The 27,482-nt window shown below is 39.1% G+C and overlaps 1 protein-coding gene across 7 annotated transcripts in view; it reads left to right on the top strand.

The window, feature by feature from the left end:
• gria1b (glutamate receptor, ionotropic, AMPA 1b) overlaps window positions 1–25,835 on the top strand; it is an 80,070-nt gene extending 54,235 nt beyond the window's left edge. Inside the window, exons 12-16 of one of the 7 annotated variants that reach the window (XR_007139024.1) lie at window positions 4,237–4,435; window positions 6,724–6,965; window positions 9,244–9,358; window positions 9,858–9,972; window positions 18,448–18,582. Coding sequence is in view for 5 of the 7 variants with exons in the window: in XM_027153481.2 (XP_027009282.1) it covers window positions 4,237–4,435; window positions 6,724–6,965; window positions 9,244–9,358; window positions 18,448–18,582; window positions 22,796–22,954 (850 nt within the window). In the remaining 2 variants the exon portion in view is untranslated. Of the gene's footprint in view, window positions 1–4,236; window positions 4,436–6,723; window positions 6,966–7,336; window positions 7,855–9,243; window positions 10,045–18,447; window positions 18,583–22,795 lie in introns of those variants that run through there. The other 6 variants (XM_027153481.2, XM_027153482.2, XR_007139023.1 and 3 more) reach the window with 6 other exon arrangements.
• The last annotated feature ends 1,647 nt before the right edge of the window (window positions 25,836–27,482 follow it).

Genomic DNA, 27,482 nt, shown 5'->3' with positions numbered 1-27,482 from the left:
GAAGGAAGGAAGGAAGGAAGGAAAAATGTTTTCTGCTGGTAACTAATGTATGGTTAAAATTAGAATTAGGTGTAGGCATATTTAAGTGTGTATGAGTTTTTTGTAAGCCACTGTGTGTGTGTGTGTGTGTGTGTGTGTGTGTGTGTGTGTGTGTGTGTGTGTGTGTGTGTCTGTGTATTTTGTAGCCTTGTTACGCCCCACCAGATAGACCCACTGTTGATTCAGTTCTGCTTCTCACATGCTTGCGTATTTAAAAATATTCACACCCTGTTTACGCACCACCATTCACACGTACACACACACACGCACGCACACACACACACACACACACACACACACACACACACACACACACACACACACACACACACACACACACACACAAACACACACAGCCCAGGGCCTCTCTCGATGCAGAGGTGACCCTTCCACCAACGGAGTGCGGGCATGTTCAGCGCTGTTAAACACGGCCGGCTCTCCAGAGAGGACAGCTTGTCACAGCACTTGATGTGTTTGCTTTTACGATGTCCGTAACGGTAAAGACACCAGTGCGAGTCTGAAGTACATGAGATGAATATGAGCTGAAAGGATGAAGTACTGTGTCTCCATGGAGTTTGTATATCTTATTAAAAACCTAAAAGCTTTTGGGCTCAGAGTATCGCAGTGACCCATATTCTGAGGATTACTCCATTAATTAATTACAGTGATTCATTAGAGGGTTTAAGCGGTGAGATATGCCGAGTTTAACCGAGCCATGAGAGCAACGACACGTTGTAGTGTACAGTATGTGTCAGATAGATCAGCATATCAGGTGCTGGAAACCCTGTCCCAATGATTTCCCTGGATTCCTAATATTCGCTACATACTTTTGATTCATACGTGATTCATAGGTTCTTTTCCTCATATTCACTCCATACATTTGATTCATACATGATTCACAAGTTCTTTTCGCTCCATAGGTTTGATTCTCACATTCATACGTGATTCATTCATTCGTTCCCTAATATTTGCTCCATAGATTTGATTCATATGTTTGATTCATACATGATTCATAGATTCTTTTCATTAAATTCGCTCGATAAATGATTCAGCCAAGACGAAGCACCTTAGAAATTTCTGCAAACGAAAGCACGAACAATAAATTCATTTTAAGCAGTGATCATTTTTGACAGTTTGTTGTAGGGATTGTTATGGTTCTGGCAACCAAATGAAGCTGACCTTTTTTTTTTTTTCATTCCTTAAAGAAGGAAGCAAAAGTGATGGTGCAGAACATGATGCTGAGAAGTAAGACATGCGTTGTCACTGTTTCCGAAGCTTGTTGGTCCATCACTTGGGAGGATTCGACCCTGTACGTTTTATACGCACATGCTTGGGTTTTAAAGACTCTGAAGCCAGTCCAAGATGAGTAGAACCGATCGTGTAGAGAAGAGAAGACTGTAAGATCCAGGACTGCATTGAGATGTAATTTCTCAAGCTAATAAAGTCTTTTTTTGTTGATATCGGTATTCATGTTGGTATGTTTGTGTTGCCTATGTACAAATACCTACATAGGCTACATGTTTGGTCACTCAAGTGGCAAGAAAAATCGACTTCTTATCACTTCAGATTTTCACTTGCTGTGGGTTTCCAAAAGCTCTGACTGTGGTTAACATAATCAGTGTCATATAACAGTGTTATGAGCAAAATGATGTTCGTAAAAGGTCAACAAAGTCATCATTACACCTCCAAAACGAACTGCCGCAGCATGCCGTCATCTGCGTCATCTTTATTTCTCTAATACAAAAGTGGGAAACGAACAGAATGGAGCAGAGAGATGTGACAAGAATAATATCTTTACATTTAAGCCGTCTTTCTCGATGTGTTGCAGGTTCTAGAAAATATTGCCGTCTGGTAAGTTTGCCTGTAGCTCATCGGTCTGAGCATCAGACGTCACGTTACAGAGTGTTGACTGAACGTTTGAGGCACATGGCACGCAAATTTGGAAGTCGTCATCTGATTGGTTGGATTATTGGTAGACTTATGTGTGGAGTCTTTAAACCGTCTCTACCTCACTCATGGAAGAAGGAAGCCATCTTGTTTATAACTGACAATGAGCGCTTATGAGGATCAGCTAAACGCTGGGTTTTCCGAATGATGTGAAGTCTTTTTTTTTGTAGAAACATAGACTTTACATTTACACGCCACTAAACGTGACACTAACACTGTAATTGGTTGCTTTACATGTTAGTCAGAGGTCCTTGACCATAAAAAGCTGCTATAAGGGCCCAGAGCTTCTGCGGTCAGTCTGAAACCCTGAACTAGTGGCTTATTAGCCAGTGGTTAAGTTTATTCAGGCTCACAGCAAGATCGTACCTTTCTATATGTGCCATTGTAAACACTTTCCGTTCTTCTCTGACTCTCTAGTACTAGCGCTGGCAACCTGCTGTTTACGTTGCCATGGAGATAACACAGTTGATGCTTAAATGACTCTAATAATATATTTATTTATTTGCTTGCTTGTTATAATGTTCTATCTATCTATCTATCTATCTATCTATCTATCTATCTATCTATCTATCTATCTATCTATCTATCTATCTATCTATCTATCTATCTATCTATCTATTTACCTACAGTACCTGTCTTTCTATCTGTCTGTCTGCTTTTCTTAGTATTTATTTATTCATTTATTTATTTAGAACAAACTTTATGTTTTCGTATTCTGAAGTTTATGATTTTGCTTTGCTTCCTGCAATAGTATTGATGGATGGATGGATGGATGGATGGATGGATGGATGGATGGATGGATGGATGGATGGACTGATTGAGTAAATGATTGATAGTAGAAGTGCCATCATATTGTCTAAACTGTTTATAATGGCACAGGAGTTCGAAGTCCCCTGCAGCCTAGATGCTGAAAGCTGCAGAAGATTGAAGATTTGCAGTCATTTGTGGAAACCTGCTGTTCAACACAACCGAGATTTTGTTCCCGTCAGCAGGGCGATGCTGCATGACTGACAGATTGGTTTCTTTGGATGGAGACACAAGTGCACTTGTTGTGCTCGCACAGTGGCTGAGCTGAAAAAAGAGGAAGAGGCAGACACGGACTGAGAATAAAGGGCAGGAATGAGAGAGAGAGAGAGAGAGAGAGAGAGAGAGAGAGAGGGAGGGAGGTGTGAGGACTGGATGGAGGCTGTTAGCTGTCAGCAGCAGAGTGGAGAAGAAGGCTATGGCTCATTGTTTTTCGCCTCCTTTTGGCTGGCGTTATCAGTGTCACATGGGCATGCTCCCTCTCTCCTCTTTCTTTCTTCTCTTCTCTTCTTTTCTCTCTCTCTCTCTCTCTCTCTCTCTCTCTCTCTCTCTCTCTCTCTCTCTCTCTCTCTCTCTCTCTCTCTCTCTCTCTCTCTCTCTCACACACACACGTCTGGCCTCGTTTTGCTCCTTCACTGCATTGTGTTGGAGGGGTTGAAGCCCTGAAGCGAGGAGTGATAAAGGAAAATCTTTCCAGAATAATGATTGCCATAAGGCTTTGGAATTAGGTCTGTGGGTGAGGATTTTCTTTTTGGCAAATTTCAGCTTTGTGTGAGTGTCTGTGTGTGTGTGTGTGTGTGTGTGTGTGTGTGTGTGTGTGTGTGTGTGTGTGTGTGTGTGTGTGTGTGTGTGTCCAGGCAAATCCTAAATAGGATCCTTCTTATCTGTGCTGCTTAGCATGAAATAATGTACTCATCTATTTTTACCCTTGTGTGTTGCCTTTTTGCCCCTTAAATCCCCTTCTCTCTATCTCTCTTTCTCCCTCTCTCTCTCTCTCTCTCTCTCTCTCTCTCTCTCTCTCTCTCTCTCTCTCTCTCTCTCTCTCTCTCTCTCTCTCTCTCTCTCTCTTTCTCTCATTAAGAGACATAAGTCTCCTTTGAAACCCAGAACCAGGCCACATGTGTTTTGACACCATTTCTTCTGGTTCCCTGAACATTTCAGCATCTATTGTTTGACTTGCTCAGGTGTTTTATGATTTGCACCTTTAGATGAAGTGTAAGAAGTGTGTGAACGCTAATGCGTAAGACAGCGAATAAATAAATGAAGAGACTCTCAGGTATAGCCGAAGGGTACGACCGACTTCCTTTTCACACACCTATAGTCCAGGTTTATCAGTGTACTTATGACAGGAAAGCAGTTTGCTCAGACAATACTGTATGTATCTCTATACCTCAGGCCCTGATCCTTGATTTTACTTACTAGAGTTTGTTCTTTCTCGTGCTTCAGATCACTCTCTGGTCGTATAGTTGGAGGCGTCTGGTGGTTCTTCACCCTCATCATCATCTCCTCCTACACGGCCAACCTGGCTGCCTTCTTGACTGTAGAGAGGATGGTGTCACCCATCGAGAGCGCAGAAGACCTGGCCAAGCAGACAGAGATCGCCTACGGCACCTTGGATGGAGGATCAACCAAAGAGTTCTTCATGGTGAGAAATAAAGCACATTTATTTAACACTTATTTTCATGCTTTAGGTCAGTATAATATTACAATATTAGATTTGTACATTATTCACAAAGAAAAGATAATGTGTTTCCAACAAATTCAAGAAATCCAGTTACAAATATGGGAGATTTTTTGTAAAACACAGGGAATGTGGCTGAGACTAGATTGGGATCCTGTGGGATACAACAGAAAGCATTGAACACAAACAAAAACACATTAACACGAACATACATGTGAACCGCTGATCATCCCAGGTGAGTTATCCCCAGGTCAGGATCTTGCAATATGTATACATAACGATCTGATCTCGCCCTCGGTCACGGCTCGCGACATTGGTGTAACCATGGACAATCGACTGACCTTTTCCTCGCATGTTGCTAAAGTGTGACACCCTCATGTTGGTTTCTTCTCTACAACATCAAAAGGATTCAGCTATTTTTTTCCACACAGGCTGCTCAGCTGCTTGTTCAGTCACACAGAAACTGGACTACTGCAGCTTTGTGTTGGCACGTCTACCTCTGAACGCAATTCGTCCCCTGCAAATGATTTAAAATACAGCTGCGTGACTTGTTTGCAACTTGTTCTCCAACACCACCCCACTGCTGCGCTCCGTCCGTTGGCTTCCAGTAGCTGCACACATCAGATTCAAAACACTGATGCTTGCTTACAAAGCCAAAAATAGACCAGCCCCCTCTTACCTCAAAGCCCTTATCACTCCTCGCACTGCACCTCATTCCCTCAGATCTACAGCACTGCTCGACTGGTCCCACCGTCTCTCTGGGTAAGAGGTAGACACACATCAAGACTCTTTTCTGTTCTGGCACCGAGGTGGTGGAATGAACTTCCACTAGATGTCTGAACGTCTATCTTCGAATGAACTTCTTCAACAGTTAAACTAGCTCTTATTTTAACTGTTTGGTTTATATATATATTAAAAAAAAGCCTGAACAGAGTTTTAGGGTTGAGTTTGATTGAATCCTAATTGTGTAAACTCGTGAACCAGTGTTAATGTATTCATTGATAAAGACTGGGATGTGGTTAACATTAAAGCTCAGTGGTTAAGGTGTTGGGCTACTGATCGTGAGGTCATGGGTTCGAACCCCAGGTCCACCAAGCTGCCACTGCTGGGCCCCTGAGCAAGGCCCTTAACCCTCAGTTGCTCAGTTGTAAGTCACTCTGGATAAGGGTGTCTGCTAAATGCCGTAAATGTAAAAGCACTTTTGTACATCACTCTGGATAAGGGTGTCTTCTAGATGCTGTAAATTGTCGTGGAAGTTTTGAGGTTTGAGAGATTTAAAGTATAAAGTATCACACTGGTAGACACGGGCAAGAGTAAAAAAGCTTTCACAATTTATTGTGCTCAGCTGCACAGCAGAACACAATACTCCGTATATAGCATGAGAGATGAAGGGCCACCATCATTGATTACATCACGGTTTTATAGACAGAACTCAAGTAAACAAGATATGTAAAAGCAAAACATCATCAATCATTGGCTCAAATTCACCGCATACTTGTCTCCTGATCAAGCTAATCTGGACCGGGCCAAGGTCTGCTAGAATGCTTACTAGAAGATTTACTGGACGTTGTTCATACCTAATTCCCGACAACTCGTCTCCAGTCCCTACTGCCCTTGTCATAATCTTAAGAAATCAACCGATGACAATGTCATCGGAGGACAAGGCTTTATAAACATCTTTAGATTCAAAATTTCCACCACAAAATGTAAAATGTAAATGTACAGCGTTTGTTCATTTATCCTTACTAACTGCTTGGTCAGAGTCTCTGTAGTTTAAACACTGGAAAAGGTGAATATTCTGGGTGTATTTTAGGACACACTGACCATCTACATCAGTTAGACAGCATAACAGGGATGTGGTAGCTCAGTGGTCAAGGTGTTGGGCTACTGATCGGAAGGCCATGGGATCGAACCCCAGGTTCACCGAGCTGGGCCCCTGAGGAAAGCCCTTAACACTCAGTTGTAAGTCACTCTGGACAAATGTTAAATCTGTTAAATGCTGTAAATGTAAATATATAACAGGTATTTACAAACACCGCACCATTTTCTGGGAGTGATTCCAAACCCAAGTGATGTAGCTGAGGTTGAGGAACTGCTGCCGCTAGATCTCTAGATTTATCCAGTGTCTCCAGGATAAGCCACGTCCACTTCTTCTTTACATTTGAATAATGATATAGTATTGTACTACTCCTAGATCACTTTTTCCACTCTTATATATAAAAGGTTTAATAAAAAATAATCTTTGCCCTCAGAGATCAAAAATAGCCGTGTTTGAGAAGATGTGGTCCTACATGAAGTTTGCAGATCCCTCAGTGTTTGTAAAGACCACCGACGAGGGAGTGAAGAGAGTGCGCAAGTCCAAATACGCTTATCTGCTGGAGTCCACCATGAACGAGTACATCGAGCAGCGTAAACCCTGCGATACTATGAAGGTGGGCGGAAACCTGGACTCAAAAGGGTATGGGGTCGCCACTCCTAAAGGATCTGACTTAAGGTACAAACTTGTACTCATATTTACTAATCAGAATTAAAGTGATAGTAGATTTTGTTCTGTAGAATTCTGTCTTATAATCCTGAAAACCGGAGAGATTTCCCTGGAAAACATTTTGCTTTCATTTCCAAATGACTGTCAATCTTGTATCCTTATGTAACGATATCTCTGAAATCGAATCCTAACCCTAGCTATAATCTCCTGTTTTCCTGAGAAATCTCTCTACACTTTGATACATTGGAATATTTGTGACTGTCCTCATATCTGGTCCTGTGAACAACCATTCCTCACGCATCTATTTCTATCCCTTACGTGTCACACTTTCATACATTAACATGCCACTTTGACACTCTTCTTTTTATCGATTCCTTCAGGATTCACTCTATGATGTCACTCCATCCCATTTCATGACTTCCACCATGGCAGTATGCTGAACTCACCCTGACGTTCAGCCAAACGTCATTTTCACAGACATCTCACAGAAAGCATCTAGCAAAACTGATAACCTGGCTAACGCGCTAACGTTAGCGTAGATCTGAAAATCAGAAATGTTTTTAAATTCATCATCTTCATTTGTTGACCATTAGCCTCATTTATGTCTCCTCACCAAGTCTTTTTCTTTGTAGTATGGTGTTTTCCACTTTTTCTGGACAATAAGTGTCTGCACTGTAAATCAGCACTGCTTTAAAGACGGAATAAAGTATCAGGCGGTTAAATTTTTTTCCGTAAATGCGAGTCCTGTAGGTGTTCACAGCTTCCAGGATAAAGAAGATTATTCATGTGGATTACCATGAGAGCGTATTTATCTCATTCGCTCACTCATCTTCAATAACTGCTTTATTCTGTGCTGGATCATGGGGTTTGTTTATTTATTTATTTATTTATTTATTTATTTATTTATTTATTTATTTATTTATTTAAATAGAACCAGATTTTGTTCAGAAAATATGGTGGGGGAGGAACAAAATAACTGCAGCTGAAATCTAGGATTGGTCAGAATTTATTTGGGGTTTTATTCATGTTTCTAAACAAAAGCCCTCATTTTATATTTTAATGAAGTACCGAGCACATTTACTGCTCAGGTGATTTCTATATAGTGACGCTTGGAAAAACTCTCCGAATTAAAAGGAACAAATATTTTTATGGGGTGCGATTACTTTTGTCCCGATTGATTGGCTAGCCTTTCAAGCCATTAATACGACCTTGGAATGACCAACTTAAATTTGTGGGTTCAGTTTAAATAAATAATAAATCGAAGGAAAAAAATGAGTGAGGTTTTTTTTTATATATATATGTGTAAATTTACACAAAGACAGGAACTCTTGAGGTATAAAAACATTTTTCTAAAAATTCTCCTTTGGATTAATCAGATGTCGTATTTCGTTTGATAAACGAGTCCCGAAATTCTCACAAAATCGAATGCTAAATTTTTTAAATCCTCTCGTTGACTTTTGTTGTTAAGATATTTAGGGTCCGATTGTTGTGCTAGTGTCATGCTAAAAGTGCCTACAGGCCTACAGTAAAAGCCCTAATAACTAGGCGCTCGCTACAGGGCAAAAGACTCTGGAAAATTCATCTCTTTCACTCCTCTCCTCTACGCCTGTTACTCTTTCTGCCAAAGCAGTGAATTTCAGAATCTAACGTTCATGAATGCAGTCTGGCTTTCTGTTAGTCACCCATAAGCCGACCTCTTTCTAACCCCCCTGCCATACACAGGGAGGGCTCAGAAAGAGAGGTTTTACTGAGAAAGACACTGTTGCCTGGGAGCAGAGCAGACCCTGAGTGGTCTGTTCGCTTTCCTTCCCAGCGGCACTCTCTGCCACGCAGTGGAAGGGCTTCCCTGTAACAGCGCCGGAGCTGGAGCACATGAAGTCTGGGTAAAGGGCGGAGCCGGCGTATTAACAACGCTCTGCCGCAGTTTATGGATTTGATCAGATTTCATCAAAAAGAATCTCCTTTGACCTGCTGAAGCAATTCGACAACCACAATCAAAAATCAGAATAAGCTTAAATCCAGAGCGTTGCTAATGCCTCCTCTAACCTGCCCGGGAATCCATGTCTTGCTTGGTAAAATCTGTTCACACTACATTATTTTTTCTGAACATCACACAACACAAGACAAGAAAAAGGTCTTGTAGAAACAGGCACACGATCAGACAATCAGTTTGCTTTTTTATTTATTTAATTTATGATTGACTCACGTTTCATTTCCTACAACCTCTGCCTCGCTGTCCCATTCTCACCACTGACGCTGACCCCGATTATTTTATTATCATTTCAAGAAACCGAGTAAACCTGGCAGTGTTAAAACTGAACGAGCAGGGCCTGTTGGACAAATTGAAAAACAAATGGTGGTACGACAAGGGCGAGTGCGGCAGCGGGGGAGGTGATTCCAAGGTCAGCCCCAGTATGAGCTATCCAGCGGGTAACCACTACGGTGGAGGGGTAACCGGCAACTACGCACACCAAACACTCGTACATCCGTAGACCCGTACTCAAGCAATACGGGGCTGTGCGCTGGAACCCGATCTGGATCAGACAAACACATCATCCTCCAAAAAGATATATTAAACAAATTCTAATTGAATATTTCGCAACCACGCGAAAAACTATCCGAGTGTTTCCACCTTTTGCCGGTTACCCAAAGTGATATAGTAATACACATCTTGCACTAGGGAGAAAGGCAACAAAGCTAGATGGAGTATTAATGCATATCACTTTGGCACTGACACATTTATTCAAACTTGTGATTAAGCTATTTTTTCCTCTTTTTTTTTCAATCTAGCTCTAGCCATGTAGAACACTAGTACATACTGTATAGGTGTGTGTTTACTTAAATGCTGAATAACATAAGATAACATGGGTAATGTTATTTATGTTATTTCCCTGGTTGAAGAATCCCTGTAAACCTAGCGGTGTTGAAGCTCAATGAGCAGGCCGTCTTAGACAAACTGAAAAACAAATGGTGGTACGATAAAGGCGAGTGCGGAAGCAAGGACTCCGGAAGAAAGGTTAGTTCCCGCATTGGTGCTTTGCCTCACTGTAGTGAACAAGCCTCAGAGCTTAAGCAGAAAGCCTACTCATCCCCCACCCCCTGGTACACAGCAACTGCCTGCGCTCTGTCTCCAATCTGCCCTTTACCTAAACACAACCACACACACACTTTAGCCTGTCTCATCGCTCACGGTAATGACATTTTCAATAATACACTACTCTAGGTAGGTGTGTGTTAGATAAGCATCTCTGGAAATGTAGCCATTTGCAGATTTTCACATCATGGGATGTTTAACCCTTATGTACTGTGCTGTCAAAATGACCCAGTGGCCTTTATACAGTATGTGTTTACATAACCTGCCAGGAAGGAAGCCTAAGCACGGAAAGGGTTTTTCTGGGTTTCTACATCATTGTTTTTTGGCGTCTTGCTTGCTAATACGAGACGTTACAGAAAAGTTCTCTGCTCTGCTGTTTCAAATCACCAATTATTCTCCAGCTTCAGGATCCCATGCTCTCATTGACAGATACAAATTGGAGGGTTATGTCAGGAAGGGAATCCGGTGTAAAACATGTGCCGAATGTAATGTGCAGACCAGATGATCTGCTGTGGCGACCCCTAACGAGGAGCAGCCGAGGAAAGAAAAAAAAAATTAAAGGAAAAAACAAAAAATTATTCTGTAATCGTTAATAAAAACTCGACTCAACTGGTACAAAAAAAAAAGCTGTTCGTAAAATTGGGATGCATATACGACAAGAAAAAATTTATTTTCGTCCTTTCGCTTTCTGGCGACTTAGTCAATCAAATATGAGCTTTGAATTCATGAGCCACGGTCTTGAAGTGCACAAGATTGTAGCCTGTATGGTCAGTAAAGAAAAAAAAAAAGTGGGGCTACTGTAGTTCTAATAGTATGTAGTGTAAAAGTAGTCATTTTTTTTCCTTGTAGTCTGATACTGATAACAGATAAAAAATTAAATGAATAAACAACCAGAGTGTTTAAAAATCAGTTACTGTATACAATTACACTGGATTTGTAGAAACAAAGCTCAAAGCTCAAAGCTCTGGGTCCAATGTTTAGTCACTGTTCACGAGGGTTAAATAATCTCTATCTGTATTTATATTCATTTACTCTGATTGAATTTGGATTATGTCGATCCGTTACGATCAAAGTTAGCGGCAAATATCGAAACCGAACCTGGCTACAAATTCAGATATTAGTAAAGCGTCACTGTATTGTTGATGCCTATCGACTACAAATCATCAGCAATGTTTATTTAATCAGATACGCCTCTGCTCCTTTCTAGAGATCTACAAACCTGCAGAGTTTTGTTCCAACTTTAACATTTCAGTGCTAAAAAAGACGTTTATAAAATCAGGAATTTCTCTGTCATTTAAGTAATCTCAATCAATTCAAGCTAATATAGCTAGATTTACTAATCATGATCATTCCAACCAGGAAAATTTGATTGGAAAAGTCATATATGCTCAAGGACCACTGTATTAGGAAAACAGACTGGAATAAGACCAACAGATGGTTTTCTTTGCCTCTTGTAGCCTCTGATATCTGTTGGCTTGATAGAAGTGGAACCTGATGTGATCTGCTGCTTTTGTAGCAGAATATTAATCAAGGTTCAACCTGTGATACTTTTCTGCTCACCACGGTTGGAAAGAGTGTTCACCATAGCTTGGAACAATCTGGCTCTTCTCCCTTGACCTCTTTCTTCCACCTGACATATCAGTGCCCGTATTCATAAAGATTCTCAGAATGATCTCAGAGAGCTCCTAATTTAGCTTCAAAATTTCTAACTAGGAAAAAACTTGCACTTTTATCTTAGAGAGGAGGCGGGGCTAAACCCTGTTACTAGGTATGACACATTCTTTTGAACACAGTGATTGGTTGTCCAATTATAAAAAAGGAGCGTTTTTAAAATCTGGTCTATTATAAGCCTTCACTTTGTCTCTAGGTTAAGATATTGAGACTATATCGTGTAGGGATTACGTTCGTGACCGATCATATTACAGATGTTCTAACATCTGTATGTTATAAATGTAATAAATGTAAATGGAAACATCTCTGACACAGCACAGAAATGTCATAGAGACAATTTTCTGCTGCAATGGCATTTCGGAGATGTTAGAGTATCTATAAATGACATAGCGACTGAATATATATATATATATATATATATATATATTTATTTATTTCTGTTCTGTGCCTCTAAAATGATTGAGCACAAAAATAATCCTTACTTTGATCTCTTTAATTCTAAGTGGACATGCCCACATTTCCAAGAATTTCGTCAGTAGGAGAAACTCTTTGTACGAAGGATTTTCAAGAATACTTTTATTACGTTTATTTATTTATTTATTTATTTATTTAGCTTTTCTATAGCATTCTGTGACTCTAGAAAAAAAATGAAATGGAAAAAAAAAATAATCCTAGGAGACCAGCGGTTTCTACCCTGCATAAACAATATGTAATGCATTTAGCTGGATAACTATAAAATTAGCAGGTGTACTAGCCTATATATTTAGATAGCAACAATGATCGGTAAAATTAACAATGACCAATTAAAATGCTACTACTCGAACTCATCATCAAAATTCTAAACCAGGTCATGAAATCTTCACAGGTGAGCATACTGTGCTTTATTTCATCTGTGCTTTCAATTTGCAATTTCCTTTCTCAGCTGAAATTAGTATGTATAACCATATTTTGGTTAACGTGTGCTCATTTCTGAGGAATACATGCCTTTCTGAGGAATACATGCCTGGGTTGTAGTGCAGGGGAAGTGGTGGCTCAAGTGATTAAGGCTTTGGGTTGTTGCTTGGAAGATCGGGGTTCAAGCAACCAAGCTGCCATTGTTGGGCCCTTGAGCAAGGTATTTTACTCTCACTGCTCTAGGGTTGCTGTATTATAGCTGACCATGCGCTCTGACCCCGTCCATCAGAGCTGCGATAGGTGAAAAAGAATTTCACTGTACTTTAATGTATATGTGACAAATAAAATAAAGTCAGATATAGAATGACCCAGAAAAAAATGTGAATTGTAATGTTCAATATAAAGACTTTTATACAGTAATACCAGGGGAGCTAAAGGCAGTACATGTTAATTAGGCCTTCATAACACATTCCCATGCCAAAGTACATTTTAATTAAAGATCCCTATTCATAGCAAAGACTTATAGCGATTCAGCCTATTTAACTGAGCTGCAACCTGCTTAATCACGTTAATCCACATATATCACATGTACATATTAGCCCTGTAAAACCCAAATATTGAAAAAAATAAGCAAAAATTTTTTTGACCTCTCATATATTGTTTTAGGAGGCCTCTGATGAAAGGCTTTTCAATTTTTTTTACATTTTAGTAAGTTTCCAAATCCAGTGATGCAAAAAAATAGAGATGAGCTCAACGTGAAGTTTACAGGTAGAGTGAGTTCATGGCCAGATGACTGGACCTATAAACACTTCTTCTATCAAATAGCATTATGAGGACAAACAATAGAACCCATTAACTATGTAAATGTGGTCTTGAGAAGAAAAAAAAACATTAGCAGGCCTTTTTTAAAAATTGTTAAAAGTGATGTTGTAATTCTGCAACCGTGGGCTTTACAGGGTTAAACGAGAGCACCAATGAACAATTGGCTTACACTATTATAACACTAATGAAGTAAAATCTACTATAATATCGGCATTATTTAAGTAGCTAATTTGAAAATTTCAAATAGGAAAATAAGAGTTGAATCGAAAAATTCTAATATCCTAAACCTAATATCCCATCTTCAATTTCAAATCCACTAGAGCTAGAAGTTCTGTGCAATAAACAGAGTGGTACGATTATGGAATACAAAGGGTATAAAATGTCTACGCACTCCTGTTAGAATAGCTGTTTATTTGTCCTAAAAATTGAAACCAAAATAAACCATGCCAGATTTTCTTCACATCATCATGGTTTCATCCCGACTGCTGGATCCATGGGCTGCAAAGCATGCTGGGTATCTGAAATGTTGAAAGGTATCGATCAACAAACAGAGAAAATGAAGCTCCATGGTGTCTCCACCAAGCTGCAGGAATATCTGACATGTTGACTACTCTCTGAATGTGACAATAATCTCTCCTATTCTTCACTTGTCTGGGCTGTGGGCCAGGACGGCTAGACGGACGGCCTTGTTCACAAAAAACATCCGCGCCTCAAACTATGTGGAAAAAATGCCAGACTAACGGTGCCAGACTAACGGTGCAGCATGGTGGTGTTAGCAGGTGTTACAACCCAGTCTAGGGTTGAACCACACAGAGTAATAGCTCAGGATTCATTGAGTTGGTACCTTTATAATGGGGCTAATGAATGACTTAGCCTAGAAAATTATAGAATTATATATACACTGCTTAAAAAAAATAAAGGGAACACTTAAGCAACACATCCTAGATCTGCATGAATGAAATAGTCGTATTAAATACTTTGTTCTTTACATAGTTGAATGCGCTGACAACAAAATCACACAAAAACTAGCAATGAAAATCAAATGTATTAACCCATGGAGGTCTGGATTTGGAGTCACACTCAAAATTGAAGTGGAAAAACACACTACAGGCTGATCCAACTTTGATGTAATGTCCTTAAAACAAGTCAAAATGAGCCTGTATGACCTCCCTACAACGCCTGGGCATGCTCCTGATGAGGTGGCAGATGGTCTCCTGAGGGATCTCCTCCCAGACCTGGACTAAAGCATCCGCCGAACTCCTGGACAGTCTGTGGTGCAACGTGGCGTTGGTGGATGGAGAGAGACATGATGTCCCAGATGAGCTCAATTGGATTCAGGTCTGGGGAATAGGCCGGCCAGTACATAGCATCAATGCCTTCATCTTGCAGGAACTGCTGACGCACTCCAGCCACATGAGGTCTAGCTTTGTCTTGCATTAGGAGGAACCCAGGGCCAACCGCACCAGCATTTGGTCTCACAAGGGGTCTGAGGATCTCATTTCTGTACCTAATGGCAGTCGGGCTACCTCTGGCGAGCACATAGAGGGCTGTGCAGCCCTCTAAAGAAATGCCACCACACAACATTACTGACTCACTGCCAAACCAGTCATGCTGGAGGATGTTGCAGGCAGCAGAACGTTCTCCATGGCGTCTCCAGACTCTGTCACGTCTGTCACATGTGCTCAGTGTGAACCTGCTTTTATCTTTGAAGAGCACAGGGCGCCAGTGGCGAATTTGCCAATCTTGGTGTTCTCTGGCAAATGCCTGACGTCCTGCCCGGTGTTGGGCTGTAAGCACAACCACCACCTGTGGACGTCGGGCCCTCGTACCACCCTCATGGAGTATGCTTCTGACCATTTGAGCAGATTTGTGGCCTGCTGGAGGTAATTTTGCAGGGCTCTGGCAGTGCTCCTCTTGTTTCTCCTTTCACAAAGGTGGTGGTAGCGGTCCTGCTGCTGGGTTGTTGCCCTCCTACAGCCTCCTCCACATCTCCTGATGTACTGGCATGTCTCCTGGTAGTGCGTCCATGCTCTGGACACTACGCTGACAGACACAGCAAACCTTCTTGCCACAGCTCGCATTGATGTGCCATCCTGGATGAGCTGCACTACCTGAGGCACTTGTGTGGGTTGTAGACTCCGTCTCATGATACCACTAGAGTGAAAGCACCGCCAGCATTCAAAAGTGACCAAAACTTCAGCCAGAAAGCATAGGAACTTAGAAGTGGTCTGTGGTCACCACCTGCAGAACCACTCCTTTATTGGGGGTGTCTTGCTAATTGCCTATAATTTCCACCTGTTATCTATTCCATTTGCACAACTGCATGTGAAATTGATTGTCAATCAGTGTTGCTTCCTAAGTGGGCAGTTTGATTTCACAGAAGTGTGATTGACTTGGAGTTACATTGTGTCGTTTAAGTGTTCCCTTTATTTTTTTTGAGCAGTGTACAGTATATAGGAGCAACAGTGATGATGAAATCGAGGTGGAGGTGGGATCAGGGCAGGCCAGAACCTCTGGCTGGGAGTCAGAGCTGCACCAAAACATGCACAAAGAGCACAGTCACCACAAACATGGGTTGTAAAACAAAGAATCATTCATATCTACAATAATAGTTGATTTTAGTCCTTTAGGTGTATGACCCAATGTATACATCCAAATCAACAAAGAAACGGCTTTACCAAAAGTCGATCAGTCATTTCAAATGACTGATCCAGACCCCAAAGGCTTCCTGGAGTGATATGAAACAGGAGATTCCCTTTTCATTTGATGGATTTAGAAGGTTTTTGCAAGAAAGAGCAGGAAAATATTGGCAAGTCAAGATAGCTGATAGACTCTTACTCAAAAAACACTGAGTGGTGCAATAAAATCAAATGGGGCTTCAGAATAAATAAATCGAGTTCTGACATGATTTATTTTGACATGGGGGTGTGTAGACTTTTTATATCTACTGTTCAGAATCAATACAGGAATTGAAACAATGACAAAACTAGCAGAAAGCACCCTAACATTATGATCTGATCTCACAGGTTTGATCTTATGGGCTTCTTGTTCTGGCAACTGCTTCAAGGGAAAAAAAAAATTCTGAATCATGTCAAACCATCAGCAATCCAATCTGGCTAACTCAGTAATCCGTGTACAAAGAGAAAGAACCAGGGTGTGTTAGATAGAGACTTGAACTAAACTCTGCAGGGTGCTGGAGCTCCAGGGGCAGCTTTGGGCAGATGTGCTTAAATTATTCAGTGGGATCTAATGTCAAAGCCTGTGACGTTTAATAGGTGCACTTTTATTAATCGTGGTACCTTAATCTAATCTAAATCTGATCACCATATAGGACAAGCCATCATCAATCCACCATCCACATATGAGTAAAAGACAGTTTGGAGAGTAATGTAAAATCACTGAGAAATCCCTCACTTGATTGCTTTTCCCCAGAGAGATCAGTAATGCTATCTATCCGTGTCTATGTTTTATAGAGCCTTGCATAAGTATTCACCCCTCTTCAACTTTTCCACATTTTGCACACGCAACTGGACGTAACTGAAATTATATAACATGAGTCCACACAAAATAGCCCATAATATCAAATGTGGGATGAACTATATATATATATATATATATATATATATATATATATATATATATATATATATATATAAGATAAAGTCACATAAGTCAACAAACAGCATATGCATACAGTGGCTAAAGGTATCGGACGCACAAATAAATCTATCTCCAGGCCCCCATTATAACAGACCCACCCATATGACTGAGATGGTTTAGTGTCCTCTTGTATTCTGGAAAATATCGAGATGAATCCTTGAATCCATATTTTGCTTAACGTTTAGTACCTCTGTTGCTCAGGGTTTGATTCTGGCCACCTTTTTAGAGTTTGCATGTTCCCTTCATGCTTTGGATACTCCAATTTCCTTCCCCAGTCCAAAAGACATGGGCTGTAGGTTGATTGGCATCTCTAAATTGTTTGATGTGTGCACTGTGTTGGTTGTGTCCAGGATGTGCCCTACCTTGTGCCCCAAGTCCCCTTTGATAGGCTCCAGTTTAACCTGTTTAGAATAAACAAACAGAAAATGGATGGATAAATGTTCGTTTAAGATGGGTATTATTATTATTATTATTATTATTATTATTATTATTATTATTATTATTATTATTATTATTATTATGAGAAGCAGTTAGTTTAGTATTATGGTTTATTTTGTGTGGACTCATAGAAATATAATCTAATTGTCTTCATTTCAGTTCCTTACAAAATGTCAGAAGTACAAGTGGGGTGAATACTTATGTCAGCCGCTGTAAAAGAAATGTGCATGCTGATGGATGAGACCACCAAAAAAAATGGTCTTAAAACTTATGCATGCCACTGATTTCTGCTTCCCCAACGGAATGACATGTAATGGCCACCATCATGGGGACAGAGAAAGTGTTCACAGCCCGTAGCTTACGTACTAGACATTATATAGTATGCTCTAACTCCTAATTCCCAACTCCCAAGTCCTTTAGAACGATTCCACTCACCTAGAGGCTGCTTAAATTGTACACTGGTGAAATGTTTAAATATGTTTTGTTTTAGATATTTTCTTAAACATCTAAGTCTGCAGAAAGAAGATGAAACTGTCATGTTCTGAGGAGTGATATGTGTTATTCCAGCTTGTGATTTGTGCATGAGTTTGTCTCTGTCTGCATGCTTTAGAAAAGTGTTTACTAGATTGCTTTTTACTTCTAGTTATTTATTCAAATCTGTAACTGAGATTTAAAAACAATATGTATTATATTGTAATATAGTACTACTGTATATACTATATTGTATCTCAAAACAGTAAATTTCCTTGTATGTTTTTTGCTAGCCTAAATAGGATACGTGTCCTTAGGTGAATGCATGTGTGTGTGTGTGTTTGTGTGTGTGTGTGTGTGTGTGTGTGCATGTGTGTGTCAGTGTCAGTGAGTATGTTGTATGTATTTGTATGTACTGACTGTATTTTCTGTGCTGTTCAGGATAAGACCAGTGCCCTGAGCCTCAGTAATGTGGCAGGGGTTTTCTACATCCTGATTGGAGGACTGGGGCTAGCCATGTTGGTGGCCTTGGTCGAGTTCTGTTACAAGTCCAGAATCCAGTCTCGGAGAATGAAGGTTTGTAAGGAAAATAGTGTTACACATATACTTTATTTTACCCCTAATGTTTTGTTCCTACACACGTTTTATATCAAATATGTTACATACTGTGCAGTTTAAAAGGAACACTTGAGCATTGGAGAGAACAAAATGTCCACTGATGTCTCATTATTTTTGTTCTTGTCTGAGACTGGAACATGGTGTGGCTTGGAGTTTGGCTGATGTAACCCATTCACTCTCAAGGTTTTACATGTTGTGCATTCTGACATGATTTTCTGCTCAATGGTTATTTAAGTTATCATAGCCTTCATGTCAGCTGAAACTAGTCACTCCATGCTTGTATATACATCCAGAACTGGAGATTTTTCATTTTCCAGACCATTCTATAGTGTTGTGTGTGAAAATACCAGGTGTTTCTGAAAGACTCAAACTAGCCCATTTGGCACCAGCAACCATGCCACGGCCAAAGTCTCTAAGATCACTTTTTGTAAACATTCTGATATCTGATGTGAACATAAGCCGAAGCTCTTGACCTGTATCTGCATGAATTTATGCATTGTGATTACCTGCTTAAAAAATTGCATCAGGGATACAGATGTTCCTAATAAAATGGCCAGTTATGTAAAGGTTGTTCCAAGGCCACTCACTTTTTTCATATTTACAAAGAGAAATTTTAATATTAATTTCAATAATAATATTTACCTTGATAATGCCAGGCCAAAATAGATGCAAGGTAGATGCTTATATGCTAATGGCTATTGTATTGTCACATATTGCTTGCTTACATTAGCTAAAATTGCTTACATTAGACTAACTGTTAAAGTTTGTATACCATTAGAAAATCAGAAAGAAAGAAAGAAAGAAAGAAAGAAATCAGAAAGGTCTTTATTGCCAAGTATGTTTTCACATACGAGGAATTTGTTCTAGTACAGGAGCTCCTCAGTGTAAACAGAATGTCAATGATAAGAAATGAACACATATATAATAGACAGTTGTATGTACAGTGGAAAAAAATGTGCAAATTGAAATATAAATGTGCAAATTGAAGTATAGATGTGCAAGTTCAAATATAGATGTGCAAATTCAAATATAAATGAGTACGTGGAAACAATGTAAGAATAGGGTTTGTTCTATCTATGTTAGGTGTTCATCAGATGTATGTTAAGTGTTCAATGTTACTAAGACGTCTGCTAACTTTAAGCTAATTGGTACAGTTTATAAACATTTTGTAAACATTTTTTATGCTTCCATTAGACCAGATATTACATTTTGTAAATTGTTAGCCAAGTTTGCTATCAAAGTTACTGTACCAACTCAAACCTGTTACAATCTGTGAACAATTAGCCTAGGTTGTTAGCAATCTTGCTTATATAGAGCTAACTCTTACAGTCTGTAAACCATTAGCCTAGGTTGGTAGCCAATGAGAACTTTAAGCTAACTGTTACATTTTGTAACCCACTAGTCAAGGTTTCTAGCAAAGTTACTTACTTTAGTGCGTCATTTTGTTTAATTGTACTCAACGTGGCTAAATATGATTTAACGGTAATTAGAACTATGTCCCAGATTTGATAGTAAATATAAGTCTAGTAGTATTTAAAGCTACTTCCTAGTAAGAGTTAGCCTTCAAAGTCCCTGATTGAGGCTATGAGGGATTAGCAGTGACTAAAGTAGATTCTATACCATACAAATGTCTGTTTTTACCTTGTGTCTTTTTCTTTTTGTCTAGGAAAATATCTTCTAATTATTTTATTCTAATTTATTTTCACTAGAACACAGAATCTAAAATGTGATACTGAGCTAAACTCTAAAGTAATTCACAGGCTATTCCTCCATTTTTTCCCCCCCGGAATAAGGATCCCCTCCAACATCCGTATCTTGGATGAAGTTCATCAGTGTGAAATACACAGCGTGATTATAAGAACGTGATCGCCCTCATTCTCAACACAGGGTGTTAGTAGGAAAGAGGTAACAGTGGGCGAGTGCGAAATAGAAGCCCTCCTGCTGTGATTTTTTTTTTCTAATCGTGGTCCACACTTTCTACCTTCCTTCCTTCTCAGCCGTCAGAAAAAAAAAAAAAACAGTGGCAAATTTAGATTCAATTACCAGTGGAACCATGTGGTCTTAAAAGTGCCATTTTCTCTGTACACAGTAGTGTCCATTTATGAAAATAGCTTCTTATTCCCTAATATTTGACAACAGTCATTAGTGATGTGCTCAACAAATCATTTTAATGATATGTTTTAATTTGCTAGCCGTAATTACACTGTTCTAGCATTAACTAGCGTGTTGTCTGATATCTTTATCATACCCTGAATCCTCTCAGAGTCTGTGAATGTCTCCTGGTCATTTATTACTGTCACACTACAGCAGATATATCAGCACTAGCTGTATTATATTTATTAAAGAATATCATGACATATGATTTAATGAGTTCATAGTTGCGGCTAATGTTGCAGAACATCTGTGAAACGAGTTCTGATTATCACTTACTGTTCATTATAACATTTATGAACAGTCATTCTTTCCCATCAACTCCAATTTTGTTTTGTTTTTTTGTTTTTTTTTATGCAAGCTAGTGGCATTTAGGGGCTTCTTTACTATAAATATCTTCACCATATCAAATATATACCCTAGGCTAATAGTTATCATTTGGTATAACAGTAGCCAAGGTTGCTAGCAAACATGATAACATTAGGCTAACTGATTAATTTTGTAACTCTTTAGCCATGGTTGCAAGAAACCCCGTCTAAATTAAGCTAAATATATTCTTAAAGCAAGGTTCTAGTAAGCTAATTAATATTATGTTAAAAATAATTTAAGTTTAAACCTCTAGTTAGCATGAGTTAGCTGTCAAAATTGCTGACTCGGGTGATAGAGAGGCATGAAGCTACTGTACAAAGTTGGAATTAATTCCTTTAACTAAAGTTGATACCAAACAGTACAATTGAAATTGTGAATGCAAGTGAGTATATTGTTACCATAGAAACAAAAATTTATTAAAACAAGTTCACCTGTTTATAAAACATTAAACGTCCTTACGTTAGGCTAACTGTTGTAATATAGAAAACAGTAACCGAGGTTGCTAGAAAACATGCTTACGTTAGGCTAATTGTTACATTTTATAAACCATTAGCCAAGATTGCTAGCAAGCTTGACTAAGCTAACTGCTAACCTTTAGCTAACCTTTAGCCAAGGTTATTAGCAAAATTCCTTACATTAAGCTCACATTTACATTATATATTTTAAAGACTAGCCAATTTGACTAGAAAGCTGGAAAGTTATTATTTAATGATAGCTAAAACTATAAACCAGATTGGTCAATATAAAGTTATTAAGTACAGTATAAATGAGTAGCTGGCAAGAGTTACCCTGGAAAAATCCCTCACTGATCCCTCACTTACATGTAGCTTATTGTTACACTTAATTTGAAATATAAACGAGATCTGATAATAAATATAAGGCTATTAGTGTGTGGCCACTAGCTGACTAGCATCACGCCTTGAAATCCCTGACTGAGGTTATACAGATCATGAAAGCAAATACCTCTTAACAGAATATCACAGTATCAACGCGTAGATTAACGTGGAGCGTTACATCAAGGCAGTTGTTACCATAGAAACAATTACGTTTTAGAAGAAGCTCATTATTATGAACCAGAGATTTGCCTTGCAGTTGGAATTATTGCCGTAGCCGTGCTTTTACAGAAAATTAATCAACTTCTTTTGATCAATCAGAATTGAGACTTCAACAGCACCGAAGTTTAAAATATTGCAGAAATCTTAGCTCCTAGAAGGCCAATTGGACGGCATCAGCAGGGGAAACATTATCCTCTCTGAAGCAGTGAAGTGTGCTGGATTTGAATTTGAAGCCTGACAGCCACATCATTAGCTCCTGTTTGAAGCCTACAGGGTTTCATTATGTGAAACTAATGCGGGAGCGAGTGGCTTCCCGGATAGCATCATTTCTTTTATTGTCCTAATTATTTTCTAACTGCTGAATTATTGTGCAAGGCTGCCATATTGACAGATGTATACAGCTCAAGTGAGGCACGAATTTCCACCACAGCCTGTAGATATACAGCTTCGAGTGGCAATCGACCCGGATTTAGAACTTTTTTATTTTTTTTTAACAATAAAAAAACAAAAAATTTATTATGACACATATACACTTTAAATCGAAAGATAAATCTGGATTTGGTGTAAAAATGGTCCTTGTGGTCTGTGTCTTGTAGCAAATCATCGATGCAGCAATGTTGGGCTCCAGCCTGAGCCACATGGGCAGCGGAGGTGAGAACGGCCGTGTGGTGGCTCACGATTTTCCCAAAGCGGCACAGACTCTGCCCTGCATGGGCCAAGCAGCCGGCATGGGAATCAACACCGGCGGCATGTAAACGCCCCTGGACAGAAAACGCATAAAAACACATGAACTTCAGCCAAAAGAAGGACTAACTCATTTTACACTCTGAACTCACGATGAGAGAACAGAATCGGTGGAAATCTTTTTCTAATAGACCTTTGATGAGTTTTTTTGCTTATCTGGTGCAATAAGGAGCCTGAATGGGAGTTTTTTGTATGAAGCATCGTTTTCTTCGGAGACTTTAACACCGAAGCTGGATAAATAGTGACACTTGCACTATTACTATGACACTATGTACGACTTTTGTTTGGTCTCGTTTGATTTGTCAGTGTCTTGATGACGACGAACCTGTTATTTTGTTTCTTGTTGACCTGCTCGTGAATAGCTCCTTCCCCCTGAAGCCCCTGACACCCCCATGCTGATGAAGTATGATGCATTTGTTTGTCTCATCACCCTCATTAAAGTCACCGGCCAAACCTCCTCTGAAGCCCCGATGAGATCCCTCCAGAATGAAAAAAAAAAAAACAGGATCTGATCGCTCGCACTTGTCATATCCTGCGCTCTGTCTCCTTCTGCCCTGGCGTACATGATGAATCACCTGCTCGCAGTCTCCGAGCTGTGATTAGATCTCGGAGAAAGAGCAATCTAGAGAGCATGTGAAAGCGTAGGAGAGTCAGAGCCCAAGCTAAGACAAAAAGACAAAGCAGGAAAAAAAACAGTTCATTCGAATGTTTTCATCCGGCATTTTTTTCCACGTGTTGTTTACATTTTTTCACGCTTGAGCAAAGTTTTACGAGTGTGTCCATCCTAGAGTGCTCTGTAAGGTGTTGGAACTTGCGACTGGAGATATGCAGAAAACCGCTGAAGGAAATGGGATGAATTGGACGATGTTGATGCAATACCTTGAAAACACTTTAGGAAATACTGCCTTTAGCAACATCAGGAGTAAGGATTGATGTGAGTTAAATAAGAAAGTAGCTCCCTCACATTTTTTTTAAAGATTTTATGCCCACAAATTAAAGTGGACACAAAGGCTAATAGTAGCATCCCAAGTCTTATGTTCTTTAAACCTCAAACCTAAAGCTTGTTGTTTAAACGATGATGTTTAAATTGGTCACGGTTCGAAGAGTGCGTCACAAATCTCATACTTGTTCACTATTCAGCACTGTTCTGTAGTATAAATAGGGTAGAGAACATCCTAGCTTGCGTAGAGGAAGGGGCGGGGCTAGAAAACACGGCCACCGGATGAGAAAAATTTTCAAGATGGCCGGCAAAACTCTTTATTTGTTCAAAAAAATGTTTAATTGTGCTACACAGAACGACGCCGTAAAGCACAAGAGATCATTTTGCACAACTGCAACGTCACGTCACCTTTTCAGCTTTTTAGCCTCAGATCATCAGCAACCTTCTGTAAGTTTCCTCTATAAACTCTACGGCACACTGTAGCCACAACGCAGTGGAGGCCACGTGGCTACGATACCTGTAGAATAGATCGTTTCCTTTTTTTATACCGGCATTGATTTTTAAAAAAGGAAAAAAAAGAAAAGAAATAAATACGCATATAAATAACATCATTTCCACTAACAAGAAAAAAGAATATGATGTCGTACATTTGTGGTGTTTTGATAGATTGTTTTCATTTATTTTTGCTCCTGTATTTATGGTGCAGTTTTTAATCCCCTCTGTATATTGTTTCCTTCATGTTTTTTTTTTATTAGTTTTTTTTATTATTATTATTATTATTATTTATTTTTTATTTTTTTTTATTTTGATGATGTAGATTTCTTTTGAAATCCTTTTCAGGGCTGTCTTGTAACTTTTTACACATGTCAGTGTTACAAAATACCTTTCAGAAACCGCACAGGTGAGTCTGAATTCAGAAACTGTTCAAAAAAAATATGTTGACATGTGTTGCTCAGAAATAAACTTTTCTAAGCACAATGGTGGGTTTGTGGATCAAAGGTCCTTCCTTCTCTCTCTTTCTCTCTCTCTCTCTGTTTCTCTCTCTTTCTCCTTCTCTCTTTCCTTCTCTGCCTCACACGTTTTCACAAGAAAGGTGAATCGAATTTAAAGCGGTAATTCTTTCACAATTGCTTCTTCAAATCCTCATTTCAGACTGGATTGTGCTTGGGTGCTCAGGGTTATGCGCTTCACTCAGGCTCATTTACTCCCTATTGTGGCGTTCTGTTTTACCTCCTCCTCTCCAACAGCTCAGTCGAACAGCACAACAGATGATTTTATCCCCACCGCCGAAATGCATCCATATAAAATAACTATTTACGGGACCTTTGCGCTGCGGAGTTCTTTCTGATGCTTCTCGCAATTCACTATCGATCTCAACAAATGCCACATTTGTTCTCTCTCTTTCATTTCCCCCATAGACTTGGCCTTTCCAGACAAGCCGCTCAGCAAAAGTAGCCAGTTGTTTTTTTTTTTTTTTTTTCCGTTTTTTTTCTACAAAGTCAATCACCAGAAAGTGCCTGCGGCTTTCATGTGTGTTTCAGTATTCAATAACGTAGGTCTGTCTGCTGGGACTAAAGCCATACCTGCCCGTGCTATTCCTAATGCACATTTACTACACAGTAGAGAAATATACTTGGAAATATTGCTGTTTTGACACATCTGCAACATCTCCACTGCCTCGAGCTAACCACTGAATACATCTTTTTTTTTTTTTACTTCATGCATTACACTGGTGTGGAGTTCAGTAAAGTGTAGAACTTGATTGTGAAGATGATATTTTCCTTTCAAACTACACACATTCCATTACACTCAAGAGAAATTTGTCAGAGGAGAAATTGAAGAAAAAAAATGGTGCTGTTCTACAAAAAATGACATACCACATCAAAGCTTATTTTTCCAATAATATAAAGTGTTTTATTTCTTTTACACCATAGAGTTTTAAAGTTGTATGTAAAAGTTTTGGCACCCCAGGCAGAATTGCATATATGTAAATTGTTGAATTTTTTTGTAAATATTCTCTGTGGATATATATATATATATATATATATATATATATATATATATATATATATATATATATATATATATATATATATATATATATATATATATATATAATGTGACCAAATTTGTAATTTTTAGTATTGCAAAACTTTGGACATCCTTGCAAATAAATTGACTCATTAAGAGTTGTTAGGAAGGCCAAGAATTATTAGAGTGTAATAAATTGTCTGACTCTTTAAACCTTGTGCCACCACTCACCATCCATGAACACTCCACAACACTCCAAACAAGGCTAGAAAACGATATCAAAGCACTTCCAGCTCACTTTTCCACGTGGATGACCATGAAAACTTGTGGACAGAATTGCAGATGACTGAAAAGCAGATGACTCTGTGGTTCTGCAGGAAGGTTCAGCTAATGCAGATTTGTTTATACTACTGTAATATGATCTGCATGGAAGGGTCATCAGAAGGGAATCTTACCTGCATGTAAAAGGTGAAGATCAAGATAAGAAAAAAATGGAATCCTTAAATTTCTGACATTTAAAAAGAGCTTGCCAATCTTATGAGGATTTTGAGGAGAACCACTTCTTAATTTAAACACAAATTAAGATTTTACGTATGCTGAACCTCCATAAGTGATCATTTCAAGGCTTCGGCTCAGAGGACACGGTGTTGAATCTATAATGAACTCAAATGATGAGCTAATTTCTGAGTTACACAATTCCAAACTCTATGTATGTGACTGTAGAAAAGACATTATTTATAATAATAATAATCACACTCTGGTGTTTCTGGTAATTCACATTCTCCAATGTTTATAATGATTTGTAATCACACTCTCTGTTGTCACCCAAATGAGGATGGTTCCATTTTTCTCAAGGTTTCTTCCTCACACCATCTAAGGGAGTTTTTCCTTGCCCCAGTCACCTCAGGCTTGCTCATTAGGGATAAATGCAAATAAATGTACGTGTTAAATTTTATGTTCTGTTCTGTTCATACAAATAAGCGTGAATAGAATTGAATTAAAATGTAATTCTGTGTCCATAACCGAAAATATAATTAGAAGAAGAAAAAAAAAACACACAGAGCATCATTTGAATTACTTTTACATTTACAGCATTTAGCAGATGCCCTTATCCAGAGCGACTTACATTTTAATCTCATTTTTACACAACTGAGCAATTGAGGGTTAAGGGCCTTGCTCAGGGACCCAGCAGTGGGAACCTGGTGGATGTAGGAATCGAACTCACATCACATCACATCTGATCACATAGTAACACTTTGCCCATTGTTAAACATAGGGATGGATCTTGTTATGTTTCAGGGCTGTGTGACTGACAGCCAGTGACACAGGAGACAGAGAAAAGAATGGGTTCCATTAAATATCAGAAAAGTCTGGAAGCTAACATTTAGTGGCTGAAGCTAAAAAAGCTAGCTTTTATGACAGGACAGTGATCCATAACATACTTCAAAGTTCATCATGAACTTCATCAGGAAATGCAAGACTTTAAATAGTTGATCTTAAACATGATGAATCCCAGAGATTTCAAGAATAAAGGGGGCGTTATTAAGAAATGACTTGTCCAAACATTT

This window comes from Tachysurus fulvidraco, chromosome 21 (genome assembly GCF_022655615.1).
Source record: "Tachysurus fulvidraco isolate hzauxx_2018 chromosome 21, HZAU_PFXX_2.0, whole genome shotgun sequence".
NCBI classification, from domain to species: domain Eukaryota; kingdom Metazoa; phylum Chordata; class Actinopteri; order Siluriformes; family Bagridae; genus Tachysurus; species Tachysurus fulvidraco.
Note: the sequence above shows the minus strand (reverse complement) of the source record. Positions and strands in the feature narration are given on the sequence as shown.